This window comes from Salvelinus alpinus, chromosome 1 (assembly GCF_045679555.1).
Source record: "Salvelinus alpinus chromosome 1, SLU_Salpinus.1, whole genome shotgun sequence".
NCBI classification, from domain to species: domain Eukaryota; kingdom Metazoa; phylum Chordata; class Actinopteri; order Salmoniformes; family Salmonidae; genus Salvelinus; species Salvelinus alpinus.
In genome coordinates, this window is record NC_092086.1 from 42,761,509 (window position 1) to 42,786,238 (window position 24,730).

At 43.4% G+C, this 24,730-nt stretch overlaps 2 protein-coding genes across 8 annotated transcripts in view; one reads left to right on the forward strand and one right to left on the reverse strand.

Annotated features, from left to right (window-relative positions):
• The first annotated feature begins 3,246 nt into the window (after nucleotides 1-3,246).
• On the forward strand, nucleotides 3,247-9,447 carry LOC139576751 (G-protein coupled receptor family C group 5 member D-like). Its single transcript, XM_071403179.1, has 4 exons — nucleotides 3,247-3,454; nucleotides 5,179-6,473; nucleotides 6,751-6,806; nucleotides 8,731-9,447. The coding sequence occupies exons 2-4, from the start codon at nucleotides 5,249-5,251 to the stop codon at nucleotides 8,827-8,829; spliced, it is 1,380 nt and encodes a 459-aa protein (XP_071259280.1). The 5' UTR covers nucleotides 3,247-3,454; nucleotides 5,179-5,248; the 3' UTR covers nucleotides 8,830-9,447.
• A 745-nt stretch (nucleotides 9,448-10,192) lies between these two features.
• The window catches only part of LOC139576726 (RNA binding protein fox-1 homolog 2-like), a 40,077-nt gene continuing 25,539 nt past the window's right edge, over nucleotides 10,193-24,730 (reverse strand). For 2 of the 7 annotated variants that reach the window (XM_071403149.1, XM_071403165.1), the window contains exons 7-13: nucleotides 16,850-16,937; nucleotides 16,667-16,723; nucleotides 16,390-16,534; nucleotides 15,473-15,518; nucleotides 13,825-13,916; nucleotides 13,473-13,548; nucleotides 10,193-13,286 (exon numbers count right to left, since the gene is read on the reverse strand). In XM_071403149.1, the coding sequence (XP_071259250.1) occupies nucleotides 13,242-13,286; nucleotides 13,473-13,548; nucleotides 13,825-13,916; nucleotides 15,473-15,518; nucleotides 16,390-16,534; nucleotides 16,667-16,723; nucleotides 16,850-16,937 (549 nt within the window). In that variant the 3' untranslated portion in view covers nucleotides 10,193-13,241. Of the gene's footprint in view, nucleotides 13,287-13,409; nucleotides 13,549-13,824; nucleotides 13,917-15,036; nucleotides 15,080-15,472; nucleotides 15,519-16,389; nucleotides 16,535-16,666; nucleotides 16,724-16,849; nucleotides 16,938-24,730 lie in introns of all 7 variants that reach the window. The other 5 variants (XM_071403111.1, XM_071403140.1, XM_071403157.1 and 2 more) reach the window with 4 other exon arrangements.

The window sequence follows — 24,730 nt, forward strand, 5'->3', positions numbered from 1 at the left end:
TGCTCAATGTTTAGCTGGGACCTGTACTTGGTCTTCAGTGCAGCAACAGCAGAGAAGCCAGTCTCACAAAGATAAGATGTTGCAAAAGGAAGAAGAATGCCCATGGCCCTCTGCCCTAAGAGTGGATACTGCCTCTCTACACTCAGCCAGAATTCACTCAGTGTCTGTGATGTGAACCTCAGTCTCAATGTGGATTCAGACGTCATATCAATGAACTGGTCCTCCTCTGCAGAGCTGAAACCAGTTGGAGCTGGTGCATTGAAATGATCTCTCACCCAGTCATATTGGGAACTGTTTTCAGGGAAGTACTTTTTAAAGAATCCCATCAGTGATGAAATATGCTCCTTAATATATGGAATCACTGAGGTGGCATCATAGTCAGTAGTGTCAACAAATTCATGCAGGTTCTCGAATGAATCAGTATTTCCTTCATCAAGTCGCCTGCCCACACATTGCAAGCTTTCGAGTGAAAGAGCTGATCTTGTCTGTGACCTGAGGGAGGTGTTTCTCTTTCCCTTGAAGCTGTAGATTTAGTTCATTTAGCTTTCCAAATATGTCACTCAGGTAGGCCAGTTTTGCCAGGAAGTTCTCATCACTACATTTTTCTGCGAGGTCATACTTGTGCTCCTGCTCCGGAAACATTCCTATCTGTTAAGACTTTTCCTCGTGACAGGAAAAGACTTTTCCTCGTGACAGCCACCTTGCTTCACTGTGAAACAGCACAACTTGATGTTCAGCTCCCATCTCCTCACAGATAGCAGAGAAGACTCTTGTTTTTAGTGGTCTGGTCTTTATAAAATTGACTACACCTACAATGTCAGTCATAACCTCACTTAATTCAGAGGAAAGGTGCCTTGATGCCAGTGCTTCTCTGTGTATAACACAGTGTGTCCACTCAGCATTAGGTGAGGCCTTCTTGATGAGTACCCAAAGTCCTTTTCTCATCCCTGCCATGGTCTGTGCACCATCACTGCAAACACCAATGCAGTTCTCCCACTTTAGCCCATTCTCAGTCAGGAAGCAGTCCAGCATTTTGAATAGCTCTTCAGTTGTGGCTCTGTCTCTGACATATTTACAAAAAAGTAGATCCTCACACAGGGAGTTTGTCATGTCAAAACGTACATAAGCGATAAACAAACAGTCTTTGTTGCTGTCAGTTGCTTCATCGAACTGTAAGGCAAAACGTTTGTCTTTGAGTTTATCTACCAGCTGTTCTTTAAGATCGTTAGCAATGTCATTTATACGTCTGGCGACAGTGTCATTGGACAGAGGGATAGTTTTTATTTTTGCAGCACTTGCATCATCCAGCATGACAGAGACCACGTCTAATGCTGCAGGCAGTATCAGCTCCTCTGCTATGGAGTGTTTTTTTTTGCACTGAGCAATTTGGTACGCCACCTTATATGATGCTAACAGTGCTCGCTGGTTTACTGAAGTAGCATTCACAAAGCGGGACGATTGTTGGCAATATTCGGCACATTTTCACTGAAAAAACTCAAGCGGCTTATCAGCGTGATTGGGGTGTAATGTCTTTAAGTGACACCTTAATTTATTTGGCTTCATGCTGTCCGCTGCCAACATTTTTAGACACAGTAAACATACCGGTGTTTCCTCGTCTCCCACCGTAGTCACAGTGAAGCCAAGCGCTACATACGCGTCGTCATATTTCCTCGTCTTAGCTTTCGGGAGACTTACGTTTGTCTCATTATCTCCGTCTCTCTCCGCCTTTCTTTTCATCCCTGTTAAATATTTTTCCATGGTGTCTCTTAAGGGTTTGTTATCTGCACTTCATATCTCCTGCTCTGTGCTGTGTGCTCTTGTGCGGTGCAAAAAAAAACTACTCCCTGCGGCAGAAAAAAACATGTTCCCACTATTTGAGAAGGACTGGCTTAGTGGGACTATCATTTGTTTTTCAACAGGACAATGACCCAAAACACACCTCCAGGCTGTGTAAGCGCTATTTGACCGAGTGATGGAGTGCTGCATCAGATGACCTGGCCTCCACAATCACCCGACCTCAACCCCAATTGAGATTGCTTTGGATGAGTTGGACTGCAGAGTGAAGGAAAAGAAGCCAACAAGTGCTCAGCAAATGTCCTGGGTGTTACAATCCCTTAGCACACGAAAGGATTGCGAAATCAATTCCTTTATTTCACAGTCCCCCAAATATCTTTCTCAAAACGTCTTTCCCATTTGTGTTGCTACTTTGTTTTGGTTGATGCCCTGTGGTCATAGGTCAGTCTGTGTCTGTGCTTTAATATTTATTTAGTAACTCTTGATAGTCTGCTGATACTGTATATTCTTCTCCTAGGTCCCTGAAGCTTATGGAAATCCTATACTGTGAACAGACAAACTATCCCGGCCTTTGTGTCTGTCTCTATGAAAGCTTCAGTGTTTATCCCTTCTGCTCCATTTACACACACCTTACAGAACGTCCTTGCCTGTACAGACTTGAACCCAGGAGCTCAGCACGGGCTTGTTCATACAGAGACCCATTGGAAGGCATTCTCCCTACCTGACATACACCACCTGAGGGGTATCAATGTTGTGAGGTTATGTCTCAGGGACAGTTAGATGAGTCAGTTGTGTTATTCAGCCGCCTCCTCCCTCCTCCTTGGTCATCACTAGTTACTACAGCCACAAAGTAATAAACCATGTCTATTTCTACAAAAATTTGATTTTAAACCTAACCTTAATCCTAACCACACTTATGTTTAACCCTAACCTTAAATTAAAACCAAAGAGCAAATTTTTGTTTGAATGAATATCCTATTTTGAGTTTGTGGTTGTAGTAACTAGTGGAAACCCTCCCCCTAACCTCTAACCTCTCTCTGTAACATAGCAACCAGCAGTGGGATTATTTATGATGACCTGGCATTCAGATCTGGGCCTATGCATATCATTTCCAATCACGTGGTCAACTCTCATAGCTAGATGTTCAACTTTAGCATTTCCTTGATACTGTATGTGTGTGTGCGCGCGTGCGTGCGTGCTCGCATGTGTGTGTGTGTGTGTGTGTCAATGTGTATCAGTGCCTGTTCCATAGCCTCCAGGGATTCGAGCCCCACCTATACTTTGCTGTTTTGTGAGACAGACTAAGAAAAAGAGAGTGAGAGAAGGGGAAGTCAAGGGTGGGTCAGTCCAAACTTCTCTCCTATCGCTTCATCACTAGATGTAAATGTGGGTGAGGTGAAAAAAAATCATCATCTTTCATTTCCAAAATAATTTCCTCCCTCTCTCATTCCTCTCTTCCTGCTTTCCCTCCCTCCCTCCCTCTTGCACTGCCTGTAAAATATATGGGAACATCCTTGAGTTAGGAGGCACGTTCATACATAGATGACTGTCTACTGATGCATCAGCTGAGAGTTTATGGCAAATCTCAAGTGGAACTACAAGTAGGAGAGAAATAACCACCAACCACAGAGGTGGATGCACTGCAGCCTCCAGATAAAGGGTAAATCAATCAATGTTACTCGTCTTTGTTAGTTCGAAAGTTGTAGCTTGAATGGAGGTATATCCTACCATTTTTTTGCCACCTGTTTTGCCACAGGAAGAGTTTGTTGTTTTAAAGTAAAAATGTGTTCACAAGATTCAAAGTAAGCAGTTGAAGCAGCGATGCCTTCATGTCTCCTGTTGTTGGATGACAATTAATCTTTATTGTTTAGACTGTTGTTACTGTCAACCAATTCAACGACCCAATCAATTGAAAAACATTCAAAACAATTGTTTCATTAAATATTTGTTTGTGTTATATAACAAATTACCAGCCACATAAACATGTTCCTGAAATAATCGGCAAAGATAGACTTGATAGAGATGTTTTAGTGACTTTTAGAGGTTTCATCTCCTGCCCTCTGTGCAAAACAGGTTATCGTTAAGGGTTAAATAAAGGGGCCAGGGCCATATTTACCCAGCGATAAGCATATTAAATGTCATATTTGAATCTCTGACACTGAAACAAGGGCTCTGTTATGAACTAGAGGAAGTGACAATCCCCCCTTGCATTTGTATTTCGCTGTCACGCTCACTCCCTATTGCCCTCTTTCCTGGTTTCACACGGCTTTATGAGTTAATGTAGTCTACATTTCTCCTCTGTGTAGAGCAGGGATGGGCAACGTCCCAATTTGTATTTATTTATTACGAAATCAGTTGGGGTTTCAACTTACTGCTGCGAGTTAAAATAGTGGAATATACAAGGTGCAATTTGGAAATGTGGTTGTGCATCAGCAGTTATTCTCTTGTCATATAAAGCACTGATAGTCAGTCAATTATTTCATGTCAGCTAACATGTTTTAGATCCCTAAGTTAGTTTTGCAGTCAGCTATCTAAACTGTCCTGTATAATATACAGTATAATACTATGATATGATTATGTTAGTCACACAGATATAATATTAAAAACTGAAAACATTTCTCTCCACCCTATGGCAAAATGTGTAGAATTGCAGGAAATTATCTGTAAAACAATGTGGGTATGCAGACCCGCGAGCAACTGCAGCCCCTCATGATGAGTTTAGATTTTCTGTGGCCCCGACTCCCTCCAAGTTGTTCATCCCTGATGTAGAGTATCAAGAACCAATTCCTAATGAAATCACTCCTAATTCCTCTGTTCTTACCGTGTACACAACGTTATTTCCCTGTCCTGGCATGTCTGTGGTCTGGCTGCTCCCTTCCCTCTGGCTGCTCCCTTCCCTCTGGCTGCTCCTTTCCCTCTGGCTGCTCCCTTCCCTCTGGCTGCTCTCTCTCTCTCTGGCTGCTCTCTCTCTCTCTGGCTGCTCTCTCTCTCTGGCTGCTCTCTCTCTCTCTGGCTGCTCTCCCTTCCCTCTGGCTGCTCCCTTCCCTCTGGCTGCTCCCTTCCCTCTGGCTGCTCCCTTCTCTCTGGCTGCTCCCTTCCCTCTGGCTGCTCTCTCTCTCTGGCTGCTCCCTTCCCTCTGGCTGCTCCCTTCCCTCTGGCTGCTCTCTCTCTCTGGCTGCTCCCTTCCCTCTGGCTGCTCCCTTCCCTCTGGCTGCTCTCTCTCTCTGGCTGTTCCCTTCCCTCTGGCTGCTCTCTCTCTCTCGCTCTCTGATCTTTATTCAAAAGCACCTAAATTGATTTGATTGTCCTAAATACCGCTATGCTCTATAAACAAAGATATTCAGAGTCAAAAATACATGCTCTCATGGATGCTACTTTTTCCAGGTAGCAAAGGCCCAGCTGAGCAGGGAGTATACCATCAAAACAGAAAACCAGAGAGGAAGGACACAATAACATGCAGACAAAACAAAACAAAAGGATGGTCTTTCCATTCCAGACACACAAATCTCTTTTTCTCATCCTACTGTTCAATGTCCCACTTCCCAGCACATGTCAGACCACACTGAATGCCATCACCCTCAACCAAATCATCCCTCCCAGTGCTGCCACTAGCTCTAATGCTATCCCAGATACCACCACTAACAATCCCACTGTAAAATCCACGATCAACCAAGGCACCACTTCCTTCCTCCAGCGCAACTCTTCCTCAAACTCTACTTCCCAGGATGCAATACTGGGATGTGGGGCGGATCTGGACCCCGTGTACTCCTACCTGTGTGACCGTCAGGCGGCGTGGGGTATCGTGGTGGAGAGCCTGGCCTCACTGGGTTTTGTGGTCAGTTCAGGGCTGCTGGTGGGGCTGCTGTTCTGGACCCTGTGGATGTGTGTGTCGTCCCGCCAGCGCAGGGGCATCGGGGGGAGCGTAGCCTCCATGGCTCTGTTCCTGCTCAGCACGGCGGGGATCTTCGCCCTGACCTTTGCCTTCGTCATCCGCCTCACCACCCAGACATGCCCCACGCGCCTCTTCCTGTTCGGGGTGCTGTTCTCCCTGGCTTTCTCCTGCCTGCTGGCGCGCTGCCTGGCCCTGCTGGGCTTCTCTGTGGCCCGGGGCTGGGGGGGGGCTGGGGTGGCCCTGGCCCTCTTCACCCTCCAGGTGGTCATCGCTACAGAGTGGCTGATCATCGTGCTGCTGCGGGACGGCCATCCCTGCCAGTACTTCCAGGGGGAGTATGTCATGTTGCTCATCTACGTGCTGGTTCTGCTGGCCGCCGGCCTGGTCCTCTCCCTGTGCTGCCTCTGCCGCTCCTGTCTCACCTACAGCTACAGCTACAGCGGGGGCAGCCGCCGACAGAGCCAGGTCCAGGCCACGCTGCTCTGCCTCACCCTGCTGCTGTCTGCTGCCATCTGGGTGGTGTGGATCACCCTGCTGACCTGGGGTAACATGGAAATGGGCCGGCGGCCGCAGTGGGATGACCCGGTGCTGAGTATAGCCCTGGTGGCCAACGGCTGGGTCCTGCTTCTGGGCCACGGACTAGCCCAAGTGGTTCTCCTCTGCAGGTGGGAGGCCAGCTCAAAGGAGGGCCCCTTAGACTTTGGCGGATGGACCAGTCCCAACGCCAACCTGCCAGGTCTGGGGAGCCTGAAAGAAGGGAGGGAGAACAGAAGCTTTGAGAACGACGGTGAGGAACGGAGAAGTGAGAAACAGTAGCACTGGAAAGGAGTAAAGCAGGGAAATGTACTGTACTGCATGTCTACGTTTAGTTAATCAGCAACATAACATTAGAAACACAGAAAATTGACTGGTGGTACAGTACTCATAAATTAGCATGGAAGCTATGGACTAGCTCCAATGGATAAAATATGACATATGAGTTTAACTACACAATCTGTCACTTTAAGACTCACTGTATGGAATCTGCAGATAATTGAGTCATTGTATCGTGTTCTCTTCCCCAGGCAGAAAACAAGACCCCGTTTTCCAATCACCATATGAGTCAGGATTCTCAATGACAGTGAGTAGGCCTCAAAATGGCTCTGGGCTTACTGGGTGATTAATAGGAATGAGAATCAGCATGTTGTAATAAAGAATAACTAACAAAAATACATGCTTAATCCAGTATAAGATAATGTATAGAATTGTATTATACAAGAGACAAAATTCACAAATTCTACAGCACAAGTGTAGAGTCATGTCTTAAGTGTAAAACTAACACTCAATAATCGATGCCTTCTGGGAATGCTATTAAGTCCAGAAGTTGTGGGCAGAGCTAGACAGTTGGCTGTCTGAAGTATTACAATGTAAATGTACTTTTAATCCGTCTGTCTGCATATTTCAAGACATGGCACATGGGGGTGTAGTGAGATACCCGGTGGTTTGGATGATTCTTACAAAAACTGAAAAACATACACAAATCCAGGTACTTTACATGGACGCCTGATGAAAACTTAAGGGTCGAAACGTTGTTATAAATAAATATCACCTGGGCGCATGAGCAGCAGTGTGCAGGGTCTTCCTTTCTGTTTTCCATGGACAATTCTCTTCTCATTACTCATCTTGAAAAACGTATACTAAAAATGTGGAAATCAATCAATTCACCATCATTAACACAATGGAAAAATCTATTTATTATTTCAATATTGAAAACGTGTGGAGAGAAACAAAATGGTGCAGTTTCAGGCCATGTGGAGGAAAGTGATGCAGCGCTGGAGATGGGGGTGTGTGCTAGTGGGTCTGGGCAGGTGTGATGTAGTTAATGGAGATGGGGGTGTGTGCTAGTGGGTCTGGGCAGGTGTGATGTAGTTAATGGAGATGGGGGTGTGTGCTAGTGGGTCTGGGCAGGTGTGATGTAGTTAATGGAGATGGGGGTGTGTGCTAGTGGGTCTGGGCAGGTGTGAGGTAGTTAATGGAGATGGGGGTGTGTGCTAGTGGGTCTGGGCAGGTGTGATGTAGTTGATGGAGATGGGGGTGTGTGCTAGTGGGTCTGGGCAGGTGTGATGTAGTTAATGGAGATGGGGGTGTGTGCTAGTGGGTCTGGGCAGGTGTGATGTAGTTGATGGAGATGGGGGTGTGTGCTAGTGGGTCGGGGCAGGTGTGATGTAGTTAATGGAGATGGGGGTGTGTGCTAGTGGGTCTGGGCAGGTGTGATGTAGTTAATGGAGATGGGGGTGTGTGCTAGTGGGTCTGGGCAGGTGTGATGTAGTTGATGGAGATGGGGGTGTGTGCTAGTGGGTCTGGGCAGGTGTGATGTAGTTAATGGAGATGGGGGTGTGTGCTAGTGGGTCTGGGCAGGTGTGACGTAATTAATGGAGATGGGGGGGGGGTGTGCTAGTGGGTTTGGGCAGGTGTGATGTAGTTAATGGAGATGGGGGTGTGTGCTAGTGGGTCTGGGCAGGTGTGATGTAGTTAATGGAGATGGGGGTGTGTGCTAGTGGGTCTGGGCAGGTGTGATGTAGTTGATGGAGATGGGGGTGTGTGCTAGTGGGTCTGGGCAGGTGTGATGTAGTTAATGGAGATGGGGGTGTGTGCTAGTGGGTCTGGGCAGGTGTGATGTAGTTGATGGAGATGGGGGTGTGTGCTAGTGGGTCTGGGCAGGTGTGATGTAGTTAATGGAGATGGGGGTGTGTGCTAGTGGGTCTGGACAGGTGTGATGTAGTTGATGGAGATGGGGGTGTGTGCTAGTGGGTCTGGGCAGGTGTGATGTAGTTAATGGAGATGGGGGTGTGTGCTAGTGGGTCTGGGCAGGTGTGATGTAGTTGATGTTTGTATGATGTTGTCATTTGTATGTTTATGTTTTGTATTGTTCATAAAAGATAAATAACATCTTACAAAAGAATATGACCCTTGCCATTACAAGCAATGTATATGTAATGTTGAACAACTAATTGCCATTATTTACTGCACTAATGTTTTAATGATTCACTATGTTTGTGTTTCAGGAAATAGATCCTGGCAAAGATTACTCCATCCCTCGTCCTCAGACCACCAACATCAGCGAGCCCTATGATGTATACTATGGACACATCCTGTCTGATTAAGATCACATTGCTTTTCATGTATAAACACCCACACACAAAGACAAAAAAAAAACATTACACAGATTATGAAGATGCTATTGCGGGTGTATGTGACTAATACAATTTGATTTGATTTATACATGCACTCACATGACCCAAAAATATTTTGGAAGTTCAGCTACAAATGTATATTTCTTGAATAGAACCTGCATTGCAACATGATTTCCATAATTACGTGACTAAGGCTCAATTGATTAATTACATTTTACTTTACTCAGGATCCAGATAGAATGAGCTTACTGAATCTGAGCTAATGTGACAAGTGTTTTTGCAACAGGCTGCTTGAAAACACCAGAGACAGTGTCTAATAGTCTCAGGCAGGAGGAGGCGTGAATCTGTCTGTATCAGGGTGCCAAACTGCAGGGATGGGCAGGGGCAGCGCCAGGCATGTGTGAAGGAGACAGGACCTGGCAGCGTTAAAATAGACCCTTGTCATCATGTCTTAACATCTTACGTAAAGGTGCATGCCATTTTTATTTTTTTTACATCCCACTTTATGAATACATGTTTAAATCAATGTTATGCTATGCATATTGTGCAGTTTGAAAAAGTGTTATTAAAATGGAATGTTAAAAGGTACATTTGTTAGTCATATCTAACAGCAGAGGGCTGATTCATTCTCACAAAAAGAAGCACACGCTAGACTGAGTGGTAGTACTGTTTTAACCACTAGGTGACACTGTACAAGATGTGAATTATTGTTGGTGGGATACAATTTACCTCAATGTTCATACCATTATTGAGCCACCAAATGTAAACAAATGCATTCCATCATGTAATTTCCCCATGCAAATAGCAGTTTACTGATATGAATGATAGATCTGTAGCGCTCTAGGAATGACATGAGAGCAATATAACTTTCTACTCTGCCGGCCTATAGCCATCTGGGTCATCTCAGAGTGGGCGAGTCAGTCGGGTCAATACCTCCATAATTCAGTGGATCCATGTGCTTTATTGTTTCACTGATCAAACAGCCCTCAATGTAATCCTTTCAATTAGTCCTACTTCAATCATCTGGAAGTGCATGTCATCAAATTGGCAATTAGCCTCTTGTGCATTAGAGCAATTAACAGGGATATGAGATTTCCTCCAAACTCAACCCAGACATTGACATTCATTAACTTTAGATGCAATGAGAGATTGGTTAGAGAAAATTGGCTACTTCAGAGTTTAAGTTGGCATAGTTGCCACCAGCACAACTACTAGTGAACAATAGGTATGGCCTGTGTGGCCATGCCATACCCTATGATTACATAAAAATAATCAATGGCAACAAAATCTACCAAGCATTTTACCCAAATAAGGAGTTGAGAAAAGAAGAGTATAAAAACCAAACCGTTTATTATGTACATTCAATAACAATGACAGGAAATAGAAGGCAAACATGAAGATGGCTGAAATGAAAAGAAATACACAAGTCACTTGGAGAAAATAAAAAAAATATCACTTGGATCAATGAGCTTAGCAATGCACATGTGAAAACAAAAAAGTCACATGCAATTCCAACTCATATGAAATCCCTGTCCAACAACTCCCACTAGGTTGACTTCAGCACAGTGCAGGGGTAAGTCAGACACACAGCTGGGTCTAAGGTGATCTCAGCAGCCGTGAGAGGGCACATGGGAGTCTCCACTGCTGGGTAACAAGTGTCAACTTATGGAGGGATGGCATTGGAAACAACATGAGTTCAGTCTGTGCTGAACTGCTGTGTGCATGCTGGGACAACATCATTGGTTACTTAATATACTTCAAAAGGAAAAACTGCAGGGGTTCAACATTCCAAATTAAAATTGAACTAAGAGATATAACTGGTAATTCAAATGATACCATGACCACAGAAGAACATAGATAACCCAGGCATAAACTTAAAACAAACAGTATTTTACATATCATTATTCCCCCCAACTAGAAACAAACTCAAGGGGACTATGTTGAAGCCCCTCTGCCTTCATATTTCACATAACCTCCTTTCCATAGAAATTGTTTTGATTCATGCAACAAATTAAATGACTTTTGACCCTGTCCTTCTCACAGAAACATGCATACTGATACTTTTAATACTTTTTAAAGAGAAGTTCAAAATTCTTATTGTCATGATATCATGGCATAAATACTCAACAGAATAACTAATGCAGCTGTATGCATCCCTCTGGGCCTGATAAAACAGCTAGTAACATGGTAATCATCATGTCAACAGGTGGTTTATGGCTCAGCTCTCTACCTGGGTCCTCCACCCTACAACTGTCCCTGAACTACACACTCACTCCCAACTGGGAAAAGGAGGCATGTGGGGGCTCTTTAAAATGGTGTGGAATAGAACGCTTTGTTTCATCATCACACTCACTCTAGCCTGGCATTTATTCTGTATCAAAATGCCAAATTCCCCTCTCAAGTCTACTGTGGACTCCTAAATGTTATATTTAAGGCAGTGTAAAATGTTGGGTTATCATCTGCCTGGGACCACTTCATCAAAACCCCTCGGCACATTCAGCAACCCCATTTTAAAAGACCAACTTTGCCAGTTCCCAAATGTATTTTGGGGATTTTAAGTTTATTAATCTGTTGCTATAAAATTATGCAAATAAATTCATGTTTGCCCCTATCTTCTCTCTCCACTTCTCAGATGACATTTTCTAGGACACGGTGCTTTTAAAACACCACCATCAGCAAACTGAAAGGGTGCACTTTGAACCCACCATAAAATAGAAAAAGAGCTAAAATAACAGCAAGAACAATCAGAAAAAGTATAATAAATGTGTACACTTGACCAACAAATGTGCTTTTAGAGAATCTTTGGAACCAAAAGACAAACAATAGCAATAAGATATTCAGAGTATATGGAGATACATAGGTCTATTTATATATTTTTGTTTGCCACTTCCTGTACCTTAAAGTAGCATCGAGGCAGTGACTTTAATACATAATGGACTAGAACATTCCCAAAGACTTAGGAGGGAGGAAGATTGCATTGGGTGAACATTACGGCCACTTCTCGAGTGTCTGTATGTGTCAATTTGACAAAAAATATATATTAAAAATGGTGAAACCAAAAGTAACATCAACTTGTAGTGTTTGTAACTCTCATATGTTTCCTACCATCTGGTTTGTTCCCTCAAACCCCTAAGAATTCCACTCTTATCTGTAAATAGCTGGGTCCAGCGTGCATGACTGGTTTCTACAGCATGTTAGCTATGCCCAGACACTTTCAATGTTTTTACCCCTTTCAGTCACAATTTTGATGCTACACCTGGAATGTCATATAGTCTAGTAAAGAGAAAATGTATAAGGAGTTGTGTTGAGCAGGCATGAGTTGTACAATATTCTCAAAAGGATAAATGAAGACAATGTAGATATATAATAGTAAGGATACATGATACAGATCAAAAGACTTGTGTCATTATAGTTTCAACTACAGTAAGAATCATAATCATAATACTTATAGACCAGCAATAACAGTATTAATCAACTGGAAAATGTGAAAATGATGATGATGATGATAGTGGATGTAATTTCATTGCATCCACATTATATAACAATAATCATTTTAAGCAACGCTTTTTCATAGACAATTATAGAAAAGAAAAACTGAGGTAATGCAGAACAAAAACAAGTCATTTTGTTTCTTTTTCCTTGTCATTTTCACACCGTTTATCTTTTTTTGTCTTTTACAGTTGGGTTGGTGGTGTAATGGTAGACTGTTTGGATTTCTCTAATCATTTTCAGAGCAACAGCTGTTACCTAGATTTAACTGCGTCGTCGCTCAGCTTTTGTAGTTCAGATTATTGACTTTTTGCTACTTTTGCGTTTCTTCGTGCCATTCACCTTTTTGTTGAACAGGTTCTTTAAAAAAACAACTTGGATGTGTTCATTGTTGGGATTCCTCCACTGGGCAGGTTTTTATCAATGTAGTGTTTCATATAAAGGACCTAAGATTTCAGGCTAGTGATGGCCTACTTTTAGGTCGTACTAACACATTGAGCTGTGTACATATGTGTGCATTTTACATTTGAGAATTATTACCACAGACTATTAGGAGCAAAGGTTTGTAGTGATGTAGTGTAAAAAGTTACTGGTGGGCAGCAATTTCTCCATCCATGTCCAATAGTGTTTTTTTATGTAACCATTCTTGTTCTTCCCACAGTTGTCTTCAATTATTGTTGCCAGTCTTGAAATTCACAGGCAGTTTTCATTCGTCCATTACTATGTCACTGAGTGTGACAGTTGAAGCAAGCCGAGTTACAGTTGAGTTTATCTTGAGTGGATGACCTTTTTCCAAAACACATGGGTTAATACTACCACCCGTAGAAAATGGAGGTGAGCTCTTCCCAAATGAAGAGGTTCAGAAATGTGGAATTCCATGGTGCGAGTGCTGTTTAGTACGGAGCAAACCTACTGTATCCAGCCCGATATAAACTAGCCTGGAGGAGAGAGAAAGGGAGAGAGATAAAGAGAAATTAGAAATAAGGAAAGGAAGATGTAGCTGTTTTTAAACAACAAACAGCAGTGAAAAAGATGTGCGAGAAGTAAATAACTACATTTACATAAAGTGAAGATAACTCAGTTTCCAGCCTGTTGTTGTAGTGTTGCGGCTGGGGGGCTCTTACCATGGCACCGACTCCATAGGCAGCGGCAGCAGGACCTAGAGCGTGGTAGGGATCTGTAGTGTACACTCGCCCATAACTGTCCCAGAGGAATACCAACACATATGTATTTCAGCTGCACATAGTTACAGTGAGAATATAACACTCACCTTGCACTGACTCATAAATAGGCTGAGATATTACAAATCACACAACAAAAGATTTGTAAGATCAAGTGTATCATCAATACCCACCAAAACACAACTAAATCACTTCTACTGTGAGTCATAGCCTAGCATGTTATTGTGTAAAAGTCTGGCCACATTATTGCATTTCGAGGCTGCTGCTTCTTGATGTGAGTCCTCCTCATTCTTACCTGTCACTGTAAGCAGCAGCTGCGGCGGCAGCAGTTGCCCCGGTTACAGCAGTAGGCTGAGCAAAGCGATAGGCAGCGGCAGGATAGCCTCCCTGGGAGACAGAGGGACAAATGGAGGTTATTACCATGGTACAGCTGAGGTAGACAGGATCATTACTGAGGCAGAGTTGTGTAAGTGCAGAGTGAGTTAAAGAATCACACACTACAACAACCAAGTTTAGAACATTTGTGGTTAAAGATTGAAGTATTAACAAATGGTTAAAAAATTATAATAATTACAGTGGAGATTGTTGACAATCGTCAATAATGCAGCATATCAAAGATTCAGAATTATAGAGGTAGATAAGTAACATTTACACGAACCATCCATATTATCGTTGTGTTCTCTCATATGCATATAAGACAAAGAGAGGGAAAATAGAGATGCCACACTCAAACACACTCACAGTGTCACCTCCTGGCATTGAGACAGCATGCATGCCCCAATTCAATGCAAGTCTATTTGAACACACCACTGCATTTGGACCCAATCATACAGAACACAACCCAGAGCGTTCCCCTGGAAACCTGCAGTACAACTAGTGACAGGACAGAGGGAGGGGGGCTGTGAGAGAAGGTAAAGGGGAGAGAGAAAAGGTAGGCCTATGCCTGTAGTGCATGCAGACGTTGATCAGCATGCTTCAGTAATTGTAGCTCCAGAGAGTCGAGACCGGGAAGGGGTTAGGGACAGGCTTTAGTAATAAGAAATCGTGTTCTCCTCGTCTTTAATTTCAGCCCCACAGGGCACTGCTGCTACACAGATAGAGTATCTTCCAGCTCATCTCTGTACCTGTTCCAGCTATAGATGTTACTCAGCATAATGGATGTGGTAACTTCCAATCATAAGAAATGGTGCTGGGAACATTGGTGTTTGTATGAAATAAGAGGCTCTCTGCCAGTGACTTCAAGACAAATACAACTGCCGCCTTTCATGTTATCACTGCCAGCAGTCTACCTTTCAGAGACCAGGTTCTCTTTGAACAAACGGGCAAAAAACACACGCTGTTTAGTAGCTTAGTAACAAACCCCTTCCCCACAATCCACCTGTGCAGATGTCAGTGAGTTAGTAGGAAAATGAAAAGCAAGTTACCGTTTCAAAACAAAACAACATCAAAAGATCATAATCACCAGAGGGATAATAAAAATACACACTGTGTTTGGTAATGACCCTACCTGAGGCAATCTGCTACTAATGACAGAGTCCTGAAACACTATTCTATAGAGAGAACAGAAACAGCCATTGTCAACCTGGACACACGCACGCACACTGACAGACACGCGCCCTGACACAAACGCACACAGAGCGGCCCGGCTACCCATGTTGGAACCCCGTGTTACAACACCAGACTACAACACCCTCTGTTACAGTCTGTCTTCTGGGAAAACTCAGACCCACAGGTGTGATCCCAGGCAGCGGTGGAATGGTAAAGTACAGAGTGTACACCTTAGCATAATTCAACATAGGAGCTGTGTGCATGAAACAGTCGTTTGTTTTCAGTCACATTTGGGCAGCTCTGTGCAGCGCATTTAATTATGCACATGCAGAAACGCATTTAGAGAGAAAGGAGAGAGAGTCGTGAGGGAGTGTGAGGAGTGGGAATCTACTTACGTATAAGTCTGCAGCTCCATAAAACCCACCATCCTGATACACCACGCTAAGAGAGAAAGGCAGACAGAGGAGATGGCAGGTGAAGAGAGGAGATGGCAGACAGAGGAGATGGCAGACAGAGGAGATGGCAGGTGAAGAGAGGAGATAGGGAGGAACAAAGGAGGGAGGAACAGGAGCAGTGGAGATGGCAGACAGTGGAGATGGAAGGGTCGGTGTGTACAGTGAGATGGTCCAAGACCAGAGTGGCAGGAATGAAAGCCAGTGTGGAGGAAAGTAAACAGGGAGATGATTGAGGGGAAAAGTGAACGCACAAGGAGAGAGACAGAACAGTTATTTCACACACATGCAGCATGCAGAGGAAATAGACCACCATTTATTTGTTCCATTACTGCTGAACCAAGTGGTATTATCAACATGACTGTATTATAGGGTACCATCCTCTATCAGCATCCCCCAGGGAGAGGGAACGGAGGCCCATTTACATTGACACGGTCCTGGACAGACTGAGAGGACAAGACAGACAGTCGTTTGTTTGAAGTCAGGCAGTAGTGGATTAAATATGGAAGAGGCATTTCCTGCAACACTAGTTTTAAAAAAAATCCAGAATATGACAGCAGTTGCATCCCCATTAACCAACTGGCACAGCCCAGCAACATGCAACAATACAGTTTCTCTGTGAGTCAATCTAGTGGAATTACTGGAACATAGAAAGAAAATGTGTCTGGTCTTTGTGTGCAGTGTGACGCAGAGGATCAAATTATTGTTCTGCTCAGAGGGAGTGTGTCTATACTACCAAACTAATGACATTACGCTTATTGGTATTTATAGTAAACTACTGAATTTACTGAAGGAACGTATATAAATGTCATGTTAAGTGTGTCCGTTCAGAGGATGGGTTCTGTAGTTGAATCCCTTACCCAGGGTAGGCAGGGAGGGCAGGCTGTGGCATCGCCGCACGCACCGCGCTGTACACTGGCCTTCCCCGGCCCCTAAGGTGGGCACCACGGAACGCTGCTGCTGTGGAGGCTGCCGCTGCCGCAGACGGGTAGGGGAACCCCGGAACTGAGGGAGAGGAAAGGAGAGAGAGGGTATGAACGTACAATGCCTGGGGGCACTATGAATTAGAGATGCTTAAATGAAGTCAGATTTGGGTGAAATGAAGGGCATGCAATCTAAGAGGAAGACGAGGTTTACCTGCATAGAGCTCTGGTCCGTACATTGCCTGCACCATTGGGCTTAGCTTCCATCCTGCTGAGAAGCAGAGAGGAGGCAGAGACAGGAGGGTTTCATATAGATAGGGGTTCCACAGGGAGATGGGCAGCAGACTAACAGTTAGGGATCATAATGAGGCTAATGGAGTGGTTTGCATATGGTTACCATATGGCAGGGTGCTAAGGGCCTCTCCGTTGGGGTAGGGGCTGACCATCTTCTTATTGGTCATCACCCTGGCCGTGGCATTGTTAACCTGGGGAGTGGGAGGAGGGACAGTGAGCACAACGTTTGGCCTGTTCTATTCAATTGAGGAAACACACACAAACACTCTGACACAAAAGACGATCACACAAGTTGACCAATATTAGACATTTACACGTGATAACAATAAATAAACCATATCTAACTATGAATGTGTGAATAATACAATGGTAATAACACTCCTGCTTTCTAAGATCATCAGACCATTTGCCAAGAAGATGGTGATTGTGTACACACATACAGGGAGGCCACAGTTACAGTCTGCTCCCATTCACCATCGCTGGATCATTCACATCAATATGGTGGTGGGTTTGATGCATCACATCGTTAACTCATCCCTGCCAGGCTGCCTCCTGCCTAGCCAGTTATACGACAGCTGACAACATCGGTTATGATGAAGTAGTCTCTGCTCTCCCTGACGGTGTTTGTGTGCGCGTGTGTACATGAGTGGGTGGAGGATTGTTAGGGGGAATCTTAGTCATGCAATTAAAGTGTTCTGCCCAAGAGGAGTGTAATCGATGATTCATTGTGGAGACAACTAGCTACACTGAGGGCCAGTGGTTGAGCCCGGTGGTGGGAGGAGGAGAGATTTATAGGCAAGAGAAGAAAGGAAGATGGAGAGATAAGGTGAAGGAGAAGAGCTGGGATACGTGGCACTGCAAGAGAATAATAATATGTGTTTGCAGGTGTGTGAACAGAGACTGGTATTTCTGTCTAGTGCTGCGCCCGGCTGTTGAATCAAGATGGCTGCTAGCTAGGCTAATCCCCTCACTGAACTTCAAAGGGCCATATTAGGCTCCCATAATCTTTATCCATCTCCTTTGATGGGGTTTATGAGAATGACTGTTGTGTCGTGCAATTTCAGAGTTTGAGTGTACCGTCGCGCCATGTCAAACTTTGTTGTGAGCTACTAATGACCTATTTGCCAATTGGAGAGCTTTGAGAGTTCTATGTGACGAAGTTCCACTTAGAAGGCCATTATGGATTCAGCCACCTTCAACACCCCACTAGTCATACTCTATCACGGCAGCCCTCATTCAAATGGAAATGAGAATTACCTAATTTTCCTTCATTGCAAATGAGATGGTCAGCCTTGAGTGATTCAATTAGCTGACATAATTGTCCCTGTGAGTGAAGACACTCAAATAAAACAAATAAAATCAGCCTAATGAATCAGATTAATGCTGATAATCTTTTTATATCACAGCATTCATATCCGGGTCATTTATAAACTTCTATTTTGGGTGTGATAACTGGGCAATGATCCATTTCCTTATGTATAGTTAGTGGTGTGTCAATGCCAGGGGAGGTAATGCAATTTGATCAATCTCACAGAGAGGTAGACATGCAAATCAAACAGAGACCAGTGAGAAACACATCTGCATGGGTTAATAATAAACATTCAACCCCATCCATCCCACCCCTCAATTTAGGACATAAGCCCACAGCAGTACCAATAGAACTGGACCAAAGTAACCTAAACCGCCCCCAAATTAAACCAAACTTGTTGGGGTTAACCTAAAAAGAAATCAACATCAATACATAAAAAAGGGGGAGGGAGAGAAAGAGGAGTGCAAAAAACATTTGTCGGACAAAATTAATAATTTTATAAGACAGAAATTATACGCAGCCAAATATGGGCGCATCACATGACCAAGAGTGAGAATAAAGAACCAAAAAATGTAATTCAGACAATCAGCAAGCGTTGGATGCAGCATAGAGACCAATCAAAACAATCGCAGCACTCCCATATCAAACACATACAGAGACAGACGGGACAGGTAAGGAGTTCAGGAGAGGGATGCAGGTGAGAAAGAGAGAGAGATAGATACAGAGCCAGTCCACATACAGAAACACAAAGATGGTGTAAGAAAGAGAGAGACATCGTCTACATAAGCAACAACAAAAATCAACAATTATTTTCTCAAAAACAAAAATAACAAATACCAAGGTGCGTCATTCAAAAAAAGCAATTAGATTCTGTGACCATTCTCCCAAAAATCTCACTAAGTTATATGTGGAGGAATAGAAAGACAGAGCACCAAAGGATGGAGGGAAGAGAGAGAAGAGCAATCCTCATACCCCCCAAAAGAGAGAAATAAAATAATACATGAGACACTGCCAGGCATTATTACTGTGTGTCACAAACTAAGACCAGTACACAAACTAATACACACACCATTCAATAAAGGAAAACCAAACCAAAGAGAAGTTAAAAGGACAGCAAAAGACAGACCAAAGGATCACCCAGTTAAACCCAATGTGTTTATATACAGTTGGTTAAACCCCTTGTCTTTTCAGGCTACTCTACAAAGGAATTCACAGAACAGAATGAATCTCTGTGTTCTTTTAACTCCTGGTTGTTAATCCCATTACTACACTCACTACAGAGGTGAGTTATTGCTGTTATAAACTTTAAAGTGCATTCCATAAGATTCCCTGCTGCTGCTCGCAATTTGAACGTAAAAAATCCTCAAACTTTAAGAGCAACGCGATTAACGCTGTTTATCATTGTGAAGAGAAAATATGGACAGATGGATGAGCTATCTTTTCTAAACAATTACAATTTCACCTACTCCTGTAACAGATATACTTATGATGACTGCTGAATGGACATTAATCTTGTACCTTTTGTTAATGCATGGGCGTAGACAGAAATTGGTGGGTGGGCCTGCAGAAGTTTGGATTGGCCAACAGGACCAATCCAATCTGATTGGGTGGGTCTGGCAGGGCCTGGCTCCCCAGTGGGTGGGCCTGTGTCCACCCCACAAATGCCTATGCCCCTGTGTTAATCTATCGGTTTCCATGAGTGATTCTCCCTGAAGTTTCAAAATGTGAAATACATAAAGCATATACACTTTAGCGCAGTATACTTTCACATTTAGAACACAGAAAAACACATAGAATTAGGAATTAGAATACTAGAATTGACATTAATATTTTTATGATTGGAATAAAGGTCAACCATTTTGGTCAGGGAGTTGGTCAACTATGGTTTGCCAGTGCTGTGATAAGATAATGTAAAACAGGGCTGGGAAACTGGTGGTGGGGGGGGGACGACTCAGTCGGGGTCACAACTTACTACTGCGAAGCAGAATACACAAGGTGCAATTTCAAAATGTTGTTGTGTTTTCATCTTATGTCAGTCAAATTAGCCCATGTTAGCTAACATTTTTTAGATTGGTAAGTTAGTCTAGCAGCCAGTTATCCAAACTTCTTGTAATCAAGGTCGAATTAGAGCCCGGGGGCCCCCATTGATATTGTTAGTCAGTCTCACAGATATTATATTAAAAACTGTGTAGAATTGCATGTAATTAACTATAAAACAAAAAAAATTGCATGAAATTCATTATAAAATTGGAAAATCTTCTCTCCACACCACGGCACATTTTTTGGAATTGCAGTAAACTAGCCTTAAAACAGCTATTATTAAGTACTGCTATTATATCATATAATGGCACTCAACTTCCTGTGAAAACAAACATTTTTAACATGTATGGTTTACATACATATATTTTAGAGGCTATTTATACGGAAAATGTGTATAAACCTTTAAACTGTATTTATAATTATATCACAATATTTTAGGTTGACAATAATTCGATTACACAATTTCTGATATATCACATGCATTACTTTAATTTTCCTGCATAAGTCAAATCTGGATTACGCCTTAGCCATTAATTCCAATTAGACTGGTTTGGATTTCTCCCTGACCAATATGGGCGCCATTTTACCCGATTCTGGAACTTTGCGGGCTTATGAAATAGCCCCTCTAGTAATTGAATAGGATTTCTATGGAAAAACACACCATGTTGTAGGAAGCAATGCTGTGTTCTAATCATGTCCTCCACCACGCGAGTGAGAATTACCATTCTATGTGCAAGTGCAACTTGATTGGGTTGATTAATTATTGTACTTTCCAATCAGCATAACTGATGGGTCGTGTTTGAAAATGGTAACTGTAATTTCTGTACTACTTTCTGTGTGCTTGAATGTTGTGCATTGGGATTTAAAACTGCAATCCACATGTTGTGCATTAGGATTTAAAACTGCAATATGTAACCCGACCAAATTCACATAGAAATGCAAGTTATAGATCTGTCATTCTCAATGAAAGCAAGTCTAAGAAACGGTAGATCTGTTCCATGTACACCATTTCTATGCTTCCCGTTCTTAACTTCTTTGGGATAGGGGGCGGTATTTTGACGTCCGGATGAAAAGCGTGCCCAAAACAAAACTGCCTGCTACTCAGGCCCAGAAGCTAGGATATGAATATAATTGGTAGATTTGGATAGAAAACACTCTAAAGTTTCTAAAACTGTTAAAATAATATCTGTGAGTATAACAGAACTGAAATTTTCAGCATACCAGCATATCATTTCAGCATACCACTGATTTCAATGGCAGGCACTTTTATAATATGGCGAAATCGTCCCCTATTGCAGTTCCTAGGGCTTCCACTAGATGTCAACAGTCTTTAGAAAGAGATTCGGGCTGTAAAAAAAAAAAAAAAGCCCAGCGTTGTCCGGGTTAGGGAGGGTTTGGCCGGCAGGGATATCCTTGTCTCATCGCGTACTCGCGACTCCTGTGGCGGGCCGGCTGCAGTGCACGCTGACCAGGTCGCCAGGTGTACGGTGTTTCCTCCGACACATTGGTGCGGCTGGCTTCCGGGTTGGATGTGCATTGTGTCAAGAAGCAGTGCGGCTAGGTTGCGTTGTGTTTCGGAGGAAGCATGGCTCTCGACCTTCGCCTCTCCCTAGTCTGTACGGGAGTTACAGCGATGAGACAAGACTGTAACTACTACCAATTGGATACCACAAAATTGGGGAGAAAAAAGGGGGTAAAAAACAAAAACAAAAAGGACATCCAATAGTCAAAGGTATATGAAATACAAATGGTATAGAGAGAAATAGTCGACGCGTCATAATTCCTATAATAACTACAAGCTAAAACTTCTTAACTGGGAAGTTTGAAGAACTGGGAATATTGAACCACCAGCTTTCATATGTTCTCAAGTTCTGAGCAAGGAACATAAACGTTAGCTTTTTTACATGGCACATATTGCACTTTTACTTTCTTCTCCAAAACCGTGTTTTTGCATTATTTAAACCAAATTGAACATGTTTCATTATTTATTTGAGACAAAATATATGTACAGTGGGGAGAACAAGTATTTGATACACTGCCGATTTTGCAGGTTTTCCTACTTACAAAGCATGTAGAGGTCTGTAATTTTTATCATAGGTACACTTCAACTATGAGAGACGGAATCTAAAACAAAAATCCAGAAAATCACATTGTATGATTTTTAAGTAATTAATTTGCATTTTATTGCATGACATAAGTATTTGATACATCAGAAAAGCAGAACTTAATATTTGGTACAGAAACCTTTGTTTGCAATTACAGAGATCATACGTTTCCTGTAGTTCTTGACTAGGTTTGCACACACTGCAGCAGGGATTTTGGCCCACTCCTCCCTACAGATCTTCTCCAGATCCTTCAGGTTTCGGGGCTGTCGCTGGGCAATACGGAGTTTCAGCTCCCTCCAAAGATTTTCTATTGGGTTCAGGTCTGGAGACTGGCTAGGCCACTCCAGGACCTTGAGATGCTTCTTACGGAGCCACTCCTTAGTTGCCATGGCTGTGTGCTTTGTGTCGTTGTCATGCTGGAAGACCCAGCCACGACCCATCTTCAATGCTCTTACTGAGGGAAGGAGGTTGTTGGCCAAGATCTCGCGATACATGGCCCCATCCATCCTCCCCTCAATACGGTGCAGTCGTCCTGTCCCCTTTGCAGAAAAGCATCCCCAAAGAATGATGTTTCCACCTCCATGCTTCACGGTTGGGATGGTGTTCTTGGGGTTGTACTCATACTTCTTCTTCCTCCAAACACGGCGAGTGGAGTTAGACCAAAAAGCTCTATTTTTGTCTCATCAGACCACATGACCTTCTCCCATTCCTCCTCTGGATCATCCAGATGGTCATTGGCAAACTTCAGACAGGCCTGGACATGCACTGGCTTAAGCAGGGGGACCTTGCGTGCGCTGCAGGATTTTAATCCATGACGGCGTAGTGTGTTACTAATGGTTTTCTTTGAGACTGTGGTCCCAGCTCTCTTCAGGTCATTGACCAGGTCCTGCCATGTAGTTCTGGGCTGATCCCTCACCTTCCTCATGATCATTGATGCCCCACGAGGTGAAATCTTGCATGGAGCCCCAGACCGAGGGTGATTGACCGTCATCTTGAACTTCTTCCATTTTCTAATAATTGCGCCAACAGTTGTTTCCTTCTCACCAAGCTGCTTGCCTATTGTCCTGTTGCCCATCCCAGCCTTGTGCAGGTCTACAATTTTATCCCTGATGTCCTTACACAGCTCTCTGGTCTTGGCCATTGTGGAGAGGTTGGAATCTGTTTGATTGAGTGTGTGGACAGGTGTCTTTTATACAGGTAACGAGTTCAAACAGGTGCAGTTAATACAGGTAATGAGTGGAGAACAGGAGGGCTTCTTAAAGAAAAACTAACAGGTCTGTGAGAGCCGGAATTCTTACTGGTTGGTAGGTGATCAAATACTTATGTCATGCAATAAAATGCAAATTAATTATTTAAAAATCATACAATGTGATTTTCTGGATTTTTGTTTTAGATTCCGTCTCTCACAGTTGAAGTGTACCTATGATAAAAATTACAGACCTCTACATGCTTTGTAAGTAGGAAAACCTGCAAAATCGGCAGTGTATCAAATACTTGTTCTCCCCACTGTATTATATTAAGTTAAAATAAAAGTGTTCATTCAGTACTGTTGTAATTGTCATTATTACAAATATATATATATAAAAATCGGTATCGGCTTTTTTTGGTCCTCCAATAATCGGTATCGGCGTTGAAAAATCATAATCGGTCAGCCTCTACTTCAAACAGCTGAAAATACAATAATTTTCCGATATTGAAAATACGCTGCTCAAAAAAATAAAGGGAACACTTAAACAACACAATGTAACTCCAAGTCAATCACACTTCTGTGAAATCAAACTGTCCACTTAGGAAGCAACACTGATTGACAATACATTTCACATGCTGTTGTGCAAATGGAATAGACAAAAGGTGGAAATAATAGGCAATTAACAAGACACCCCCAATAAAGGAGTGGTTCTGCAGGTGGTGACCACAGACCACTTCTCAGTTCCTATGCGCTACCAGGAGACAGGCCAGTACATCAGGAGATGTGGAGGAGGCCGTAGGAGGGCAACAACCCAGCAGCAGGACCGCTACCTCCGCCTTTGTGCAAGGAGGAGCACTGCCAGAGCCCTGCAAAATGACCTCCAGCAGGCCACAAATGTGCATGTGTCTGCTCAAACGGTCAGAAACAGACTCCATGAGGGTGGTATGAGGGCCCGACGTCCACAGGTGGGGGTTGTGCTTACAGCCCAACACCGTGCAGGACGTTTGGCATTTGCCAGAGAACACCAAGATTGGCAAATTCGCCACTGGCGCCCTGTGCTCTTCACAGATGAAAGCAGGTTCACACTGAGCACATGTGACAGAGTCTGGAGACGCCGTGGAGAACGTTCTGCTGCCTGCAACATCCTCCAGCATGACCGGTTTGGCGGTGGGTCAGTCATGGTGTGGGGTGGCATTTCTTTGTGGGGCCGCACAGCCCTCCATGTGCTCGCCAGAGGTAGCCTGACTGCCATTAGGTACCGAGATGAGATCCTCAGAGCCCTTGTGAGACCATATGCTGACACATGCACATTTGTGGCCTGCTGGAGGTCATTTTGCAGGG

Bases quoted from the DNA above. Each gene is read 5' to 3' on its own strand.
- LOC139576751 (XM_071403179.1), top strand. From the start codon at position 5,249: ATGCAGACAAAACAAAACAAAAGGATGGTCTTTCCATTCCAGACACAC. The intron at 6,474-6,750 runs GTGAGGAACGGA...TCTCTTCCCCAG, and splicing joins CAGAAGCTTTGAGAACGACG to GCAGAAAACAAGACCCCGTT. The intron at 6,807-8,730 runs GTGAGTAGGCCT...TTTGTGTTTCAG, and splicing joins AGTCAGGATTCTCAATGACA to GAAATAGATCCTGGCAAAGA.